The sequence below is a fragment of the Mandrillus leucophaeus genome, unplaced genomic scaffold (genome assembly GCF_000951045.1).
Source record: "Mandrillus leucophaeus isolate KB7577 unplaced genomic scaffold, Mleu.le_1.0 Scaffold98, whole genome shotgun sequence".
Classification (NCBI taxonomy): Eukaryota; Metazoa; Chordata; class Mammalia; order Primates; family Cercopithecidae; genus Mandrillus; species Mandrillus leucophaeus.
The window spans coordinates 2,755,180-2,763,602 of record NW_012110696.1 but is presented as its reverse complement, the minus strand read 5'-3'; the positions used below and the strand labels follow the sequence as shown (position 1 = coordinate 2,763,602).

At 63.1% G+C, this 8,423-nt stretch overlaps 1 protein-coding gene across 1 annotated transcript; it reads right to left on the bottom strand.

Annotated features, from left to right (window-relative positions):
• Positions 1 to 277: 277 nt before the first annotated feature.
• On the bottom strand, positions 278 to 7,504 carry MFSD7 (major facilitator superfamily domain containing 7). The gene is made up of 10 exons (XM_011970927.1): positions 7,062 to 7,504; positions 4,517 to 4,675; positions 4,072 to 4,285; positions 3,800 to 3,876; positions 2,704 to 2,841; positions 2,467 to 2,583; positions 1,603 to 1,755; positions 1,204 to 1,361; positions 776 to 885; positions 278 to 447 (listed from the first exon to the last, which is right to left on the bottom strand). Exons 1-10 carry the CDS (start codon positions 7,209 to 7,211, stop codon positions 278 to 280), a joined length of 1,446 nt encoding a protein of 481 aa, XP_011826317.1. The 5' UTR covers positions 7,212 to 7,504.
• Between the last annotated feature and the right edge of the window lie 919 nt (positions 7,505 to 8,423).

Here is an 8,423-nt window from a genome sequence, read left to right as displayed (position 1 = left end):
TCCACACAGCAGCAGCCCTCTCGCTCAGCCGCGCATCAGTCTCGGGCCCAGGGGCTCTCCCCAGGCCGTGAGTGCGCCGAACGCCTTGGGTCCCTCCGCCCAGCTGTCTGGCGTGGTGGGCACAGCCTGGGTGACCCGAGCCTGCCTCCCCTTCACCACACGTCCCTGGTCAGTCTCCGCATCTTGGGGCTCTGGGAGGAGATGGCAGGGCCCAGAGAAGCGGCTCCAGGAATGAGCTGGCCCTGAACTTCCAAGCTGGGAGTGCCATGCTGGGGCCTCAAGGGGTAGTTTCCGGCGGGGACTCCTGGTCCTCGGCGCCTGGGCACGCGTTCTGGGAGGAGGAGGACTTGCCAGACTCTGCCTGCAGGCGCCAGTATGAGGTGTGGAAGAAGAGTACCAGGATGCAGCTGAAGAGGTTGCACAGGCCGGCCATCAGCAGCACAGACGCTGGGGACACACAGCACAGCTGTCCCCACAGCCAAGCCCCGGGGGCCACAGATGGGCAGAGCCGGACGCTGGCCTATGGTGACACCACTACCCTTGACCACAGAGTGACCCCAGACAGAGCCCACTCCCAGTTCTTGACAGCCCTGAGGGGGTGTTTGCAGACCCAGGTCCTGAGAGAGGTCACCAGCATGGGGTCTGGGATATGGGTGTGCCAACCCACCTCTGATCTTGGCCACACCTGTCCTGGCTCACCTGTCCTGTTGCCCAGGGACTCCCTGCGTGGGGCTCACCTGTCCCGTTCCCCGGGAACTCTCCATGTGGTGCTCACCTGTCCAGTCAAGTGGATCCTCCCCCTGCTGGCAGGTGGAGAAGGACCGCTCCGAGCATTGCACAGTCAGTGCCATCATCGCCAGCATGATGAATATTCCCTCGACCTGCCTAGACACACGTGGCCCTCAGCCCCCGCTGCACTGCCCATCCCCTCAGAGCCAGGTGCCACTTTGGGAAGTGTTGACATCAGTGCTGTCCCTTTTGCCACCACCCTCCCGAAGGCAGCACACAGCTTCGGTCACAGGCCCTATCAGCTGGCCCGGCCTGCACACAGCAGGTGCTCAGAACCTGCTTGGCTCTTGCCAGAGCAGGCAGGTTCCCCACCTCCCCGAAAAGGGGCCTGGACCACACGGTGCAACCCCAGGGGTGTAGGGGTGGAGCAAGGGGAGTATCTCTGGGGAGCAGCAGGGGCAGATGGATACTCACCCCAGCACAAAGATCAGGCCTACGGCAGCCCCCTCCCCCACGGGGAAGGAACACTCGACTGCCAACTCCATGGCCACGGGGGTCACCGAGAAGCCAAAGAGCCCGAGGAGCGAGCAGGTGGTGGCCAGGGCAAGGGCCTGTCCCTGCAGCAGGGACACCTGGGAGCAGCGAAACGGCAGGCAGACAGGTGGAGGGGGTGGCGGTCAGAATTGGACCTGGTTTCATGGGACACGGGGCATGGGGCGGGAGAACCCATCCCACCCAGGGGCCACCCTAGCTGGCAGAGGCCGGGCAGGAGACAGTCCGGACCTCTGTTCCAGCCAAGCTGCCAACCGCCCTCTCCGGGCCTCACCACCCACCCACCCCCGCAGGACGGTCTTGGCTTGAGGAGACCCTCACCAGGGCAAAGGCCATGCAGGCCAGAGAGACCAGGCACAGGCCGATCTTGGTGGCCTCAGTGAAGTGCTTGGTCCGGTCCACGTAGGGGCCGAGAGCCAGCGCCCCCAGGATCCCAAACGCGATGAAGAGAGCTCCACAGAGGCCAGAAAACCCCTGGAGGAGGCAAGGAGAGGCCAGGGCCCCGAGAGGCCGCCATTATCATAGGTGCACACCATCAGGGCAGGGGGCTCAGGGTAGGGCTGTGTGCTGTGCCCAAGGCCCAGACACAGCAACACAGGTTCCAGCCGCACCGCTGGCTGCCTGCGGTGTAGGGTTTCCTGCCCTATGTTCCCCACCCCACCCCAGAGCAAAGCAATCGCTGAAGGGAAGAGCCTGTTGCCACAGAGGCCCCATAGGGCCGTGGTGCCTGTGGCCCTGGCAAAGGTGGAAACATGCCCCCAATCCTACACCGGGCACTGATCCCAGAGGGCAGAGGGCCAGCTCAGAATGTGTGAGCAGAGCAAGGCCCTCCCTGCTGCATGTCTGGACACCAGAAGATGGCCCTGTCCTGCAGACCCACAGGGGTGGGGCCTTGCTGGGAAGGGGCACTGGGAGCCCTGGGGGCCCCATCTTCCCAACCATGCACCATCAGTCCCTCCACTCCATCCCACAGCTGCACCACCTCGCTGCAGCTGTGCCCACCACCTCCACCGCCTGTGGACATAATGTCGCCCAAGGCATCTCGGGAGGGCCCACAGCACAGAAGGGCATCAATGTGGCCCCTGCCAGGGTCGGACACGGAGCACCCCAGAGGCAGCGGTGACTCCGTGGCCGTATGGGGTGGGTGACAGAGGCAGAGCCCCCATGGGTGGGGCCAGGGCTCACACTAGAGTAGCCGTTTGCACAGAGGATCTGCTGCAGGAGGGTTGAGAAGCTGTAGGAGATCCCGATGCATCCCCCGAAGCACACAGCCAGGATGACATAGGCCTTATTCCGCACCAGCTTCGGGGAAAGAGTGTCTCAGCCCTGCAGCCCTGGGGGCCCTTCCCAAACCCATCCCCTCCTCGGCCTCTCGCCCCAGCCCCCAAATCCACCCTACCCCGGGGATCCCACAGCACTGACCAGCTTGAGCCCATCCAGGAACTTCTCTGAGGTGGAGCTGGCAGCCCCGGCAGAGGGCGGGGTGGGGGGCACGCTCTCCCGGAGGCAGATGGTGGACAGCAGGCAGACAACGCCAGCAGGGATGGCGTAGACACCGAGCTGGGGAGGGGTGTGTGTGCGCACAGGGAGACCACGCAGACTGGCGCCCACACACGCTGCAGCCCTGCCTGCCCCAGGTGCCACCTCTCAGCTCCTCCTGCCCCACCACTGGCTGCCTCCCAACCCCTGGTCTGCAGCCACCCTCTGCGAGGCCCAGGCTGGGAGGGGCCTGCTTGACTTCATCCTTGCCTGCTCCAGGGGCTGATAGGGAGCCCTGGCTGTCAACACACCCCTCACCAGTGACACCCTCCTGGCTGACGTTAGCCCAGCACCCCCAGGCTCCAGACTCATCTTACTGTCAGCTGCACAGCCCGTGACAGGGCTCAACACACGGACACCGATGGGTGCAGAGGCACACATGCACACACGCTCACCCTCAGTACATAGTCACAAGCACAGACACACCACACACACCCGATGCACATGCACGAGCACACACAGGCACACACCACACAACACACATGGGCACAGGAACAGAGACACGCACCGCACACACCACACACACTCGATACACATAGGCATGCATAGTAACATCACACACTGGCCGGGCACGGTGGCTCACGCCTGTAATCCCACTTTGGGAAGCCGAGGCAGAAGGATCACGAGGTCAGGAGTTTGAGACCAGCCTGGCCAACATGGTGAAACCCCACCCAACTCTACCAAAAATATTAAAAAAAAAAAAAATTAGCTGAGCATGGTAGCGCACGCCTGTAGTCCCAGCTACTCCAGAGGATGAGGCAGGGAATTGCTTAAACCCAGGAGGTGGAGGTTGCAGTGAGCCGCGATTGCGCCCACTGCAGTCGAGCCTGGGTGACAGGCTGAGACTCCTTCTCGGGGGGCGGGGCAGGGGGAATCACACACAGGCATAGGAACACGGACACGCTTGGGCTCAGGAACACACAGACACGCATGCGCACACACCACACAGGCCAGGCACGGGCGCCTCATGACCCCTCACCATTAACAGAATGTCCTCGCCCTTCTTGACCAGCGCAGGGGACAGCATGTTGGCCACAAGGACGCCCAGGGGGTTTGCTGGGTGGGCGGATGCACAGGGAAATGCATCAGCTCGGCTGTGGCCCGGCTTCCTCTCCAGCCCACAGGCAGAACCTTCTGGGCCCCAGCTCCTCCACCCTAGCCAGAGAGCCCGGGGAGCTGAGTATCTGTGCGTGGAGCCAGAAGAGACCCTGGGGTAAGCCCAGGCAGGCGGCCTCCCTCCCCGGAACTCACATATGGTGGCGAGCATGTTGGCCGTGGCTCGCTGGTGCTCTGGGAACCACAAGGCAGCCACCTTGGCTGGAGAGAAGATGACCAGGCTCTGGGCAAGGGCACAGAGGCTCTGGCCACCCATGAGGAAGGCAAATGGGTTTTGGGTCCCAACAACCACGCAGGGCACGATGCGTAGCACACTCCCAGCAAAGTTCAGCCACGAACCCAGGATGGTCTGCAAGGAGGGTGTCAGGGACGGGGTCAGGATCTCTGCCGCCAACCCAGGTGCCTGCCGCGTCCTCCCAGCACCTGCACTTCCCACTGCAGCCACCCTGACAGCTCTGCTGGGTCCCCAGCTGTTGGGACTGATGGGCCCTGGTCTGGGGAGGAGGCCTTGACTCTCGTACCCAAATGCAGGGGCCTTCACCCTGTCCCAGAGCGGGCCACGGTGTGGGGTCTGACTCACCGCCCCACGGAGCCCGACGGAGTCCAGGACCCAGATGGCCACCAGGCCAAACAGGGTGGATACCACGAGGTAGACCAGTGACAGCCAGTTGATCTGCACCATGGACAGGACGAAGTGCTCGGCAATGATGTCAGCCACAGGTGCAAAGCTGAGCCACAGCTGCAGGGGCCAGGTGGGAGTCAGCACAGAGCCACAGACCCCGGACCTACGTGCTCTGGCCCCAGCCAGCCCGAGGGAGCCAGAGTGCCAGCAGGCCTGTGAGGCCGAGGGGATCCAGCAAGCTGGACACAGGGCCCTCCTGCCCAAGGAGAGTGCCACCTTGCCTTCCCCGAGGGAGGGCACCCAGCGCAGGGTCAGAAAGCATGCCCTGACCGGGGATCAGCCTGAGGGGCAGACACTAAGGCCAAGGACCTGGCCAGAGCCCACAGGACCACGAGCCCCACCCAGACCAGACCTGGGGCTCCAAGGCAGGCCAGGGAAAGACGCGCATGACAGGGTCTCAGCTAGAACCTCTGGGATTGCAGGCCAGCCCCACCCAAAGCCAGCCCGACCTTCCCTCCCAGAAGGCCCAGGTGTTTGGGCAGAATGTTGACAGAGCGGATGCCATTCCCCACCCCGCAGGCATTATCAGGTGCTAGGGCTCTCCACCCCACAGACGTCCGGCACACAGCACGAGTGCACACTGCGGCCGAGGGGAAGGCCTCCTAGAGGAGGTGAGACTGGCTCATCCCTGAGGGAGGTCAAAGTGGAGCCGGTCACCAGGGCTCACTATAGGAGGGAGGAGGGCGTCCACGCGTGGGCCCCGAGGAGGCTGTGTCACTCAAGGTCAACTTCCATGAGTCCACCGAGCTCCAGACCACACCCTCCGGCAGAGCAGCCAGACCCAGGCTCCGCCCGGACGAGGTCTGACTCAGCCCACGGGACAGGACAGGGAGCTTGGGCAACAGCCACCTTGTCTTCCTTTTTCCGCAGGACAGGGCCAGGGGCAGATCTCCCAGGCACAGAACGAGCTCCCCAAGCCCAGCTGATGGCTGCCTGGCCGAGCCCACGGAGAGAAAGCCAGGCGTCCACTGACAAAGCCTGCCCTGCAGAGCCAAGCCCGCCGCTCCAGCCTCAGCCCTGTCCTGCTTCCTCGGGGGCCTGAGTGAGGCCCACAGCTGACTCACTGAGCAGAGATGCGTCTGAAGCGTGCGGGGCAACGTGGGAGGACGATCTGTCCAACTCCCTTCCTCCTCTCCCAGCCTCGACCCTGCCCTCGCTCACCCCCTTGGGTCCTTTGAGTCTCATCCAGAGCACTGGGCTTGTCTGCCTTCTAGGTGGGTGTTGACCCAAGCTCTGCTCCGCCCACCCCTTACGCTGCCCGCTGGAACCCGGGAGCCTTGGTCACTGGCTGCAGATGAGTAACTCCAGCCTCAAGGGCACTTGGCTGGAGTGAACGTGGTGCTCACGGCTCACTGCGGTGACCCAGGCAGAGACCATGACGACTCTTGGTGTCAGGGTGAGATTTCTGTGTGCTCCATGATGACTTGTGGGTATTGCTACAACGGTGAAGAACTGCAGTAGGAGGCCCTTGACTGTCCAAGGAATGCCCCACACCCAGGACACCTACTGACCATCGAACCAGCCCACACCCTCAGACGCTCCACCCAAAGTCAGTTATGGCTCCCCCAGTGCCTGGACACGGTGGGCCAGGACGCCAAGCCACGGCAGTGAGTTACGTACGGCGTGTGCCAGCATCTGTGGGCAGCAGGCAGCCCCCAGGCCCATCCAGCAGATCCCAGGCCTGTCTCGTCCGGGAGCTGGTTCTCCATACCCAGCCAGCAAAGGAGGAGGGGAGAGGCCCCGGGGTCCACCTGGAAGAACCCTGACCCAGGCCTAAGAGCGGCTCCTGCTCCTGACTCTGAGCTTCCTGACCATCCCCGTGACCTGGCGCCTCCCTAAGCTGTGGGTCCTGCTGCCAACTCTAGCTGTTCATTGCACATTGCCCAGATACTGCCCAACCAGTTCCTGAGGCTCCCTGGAATGGTTGATGAGGGCGCACAGGGCAGGAAAGGCTGCAGCGTGCAGCACGGGAAGGGAGTGGGGGCAGGATGGAGCCCAGCCCAGCCCAGGAGCCGCCCCTCACTCAGAGTCAGGTGGAGGAGAGTGCGGCTCCAAGCCCACCTCTGCTCTGTGCCTGCTGTCCTGGGGCTGGGAGGCGTGGAGGGAGGGAGGGCCACTGCAGGGCCACCTGTATGTGACTGGCTGGGGAAGAGGGACCCAGGCCACTGGCTGGAGCCACTGAAGGCTGAGAAGGGCTGGGACTCCATGACTGGCAGATCCCCCTGGGCACCTAGCCCTCCTGCTCTGTGCCCTGGGCCCCGACACCTCCAGGACAGACAGTGCCCCCGGTGCCCACACCCCCTAGCCACCCCCAGAAGGCACCCCCTGGCCCCGGCCCCAGCCAGCACCTGGCACCTCGGGCTGTGGCCACAGGAAAATGAAACCCAGCTGGTCCGAAGGGACCGAGGGTCCCGGAGCCCCCTGTCCCTGTCCCCGCCCCTACCATGGCGTTGGAGCAGCTGACCAGGCTGACTACGAGCAGGAACACCCAGCGGCGAGCGTAGGTGCGGTGGCCCTGTTGTGCACACAGGGCCCCAGGCTCGGCCAACCCGGGGTCTGCCCCCGTCTGTCCTGCCATCGTCCGCGGCTCCATGGGTCTCCACCGGTCCCGCGGGCCGCCCGGGCTTAAGGACCTTCCAGCGTGGGCCGGGACCGCCCACGGGTGGAGGTGGGGACAGGTGGAGCAACGGGGCCAGTTCCGCCCCAGGGACTACGGAGGAGGGTCCCGCCCCGTTGCAGTTAAAGAAGACCCAAAAAAGGGGATGAAAGGGGTGCCAAAGGTGAAGTTGGACCCTCCTCCTTTGGCCTCAGTTTGGAAGTCCCTGCCACAAAAACCGAATGTCCCCTCCAGAAAGGGCCCCCGGTCACAGCCTGTGTGGTCCTCAGGGTGGAAAGGCGCAGGAAAGGCGGCCTGGAAGTCACTCTGCCCAGCAGAAGCTCTGCATTTCCTGAAGGGGGCTGTGGATCCCAAGTTCCTGAGGTTCAAGCCAGCCACAGGAAGGGGCCAGAGGCCAGCCTGGAGGAAGAGGCTGGGCTCGCTTTGCACAGAGCCTCAAATCAGACCAGTCCCTCTAGTGCCCCTGTGGAAAGCAGGCATGGGGTAGGAGGGGCCAAGGGTTGCCCGCCAAGGTGGGAGGGAAGGCTGGGAAGGCCTGTGGGCCCTACCCTGGGGTAGGCAGTCTCCCACACACGCACCGGATTGTTACCTGCATTTTACAACAGAGGACACAGCTCTCAGAGGAGTAAGCACAGGTTTCTGTTTGTTTAGGATGGAGAGGTCTGTGTGTTGGAAGGCAGAGAGGAGGGAGTTTCGGCTTAGTCTTGTCTGCAAGAACCTGCTGATCCCACAACTGTACCTGGCCCACCCTGGGAGAGCCCAAGGGGCTTCAGGCCCTGTTGCTGAGGCCAGTATAGGGGTGGGGTGGAGGCTGGCCTGGTCAGACGTGCAAACAGACTCCAAACAAGAAGGCTTTATTGACCCTGAAACACATCCCTGTTTTCTGATACTCACAATATTATTCCTGTTTTTTTGTTTTTTGTTTTTGAGATGGAGTCTTGCTCTGTTGCCCAGGCTGGAGCGCAGTGGCGTGATCTCGGCTCACTGCAAGCTCCACCTCCCAAGTTCACACCATTCTCCTGTCTCAGCCTCCTTAGTAGCTGGGACTATAGGCGCCCGCCACCACACCCGGCTAATTTTTTGTATTTTTCATAGAGACGGGGTTTCACCATGTTAGCCAGGATGGTCTCAATCTCCTGACCTCGTGATCCACCCACCTCGGCCTCCCAAAGTGCTGGGATTACAGGC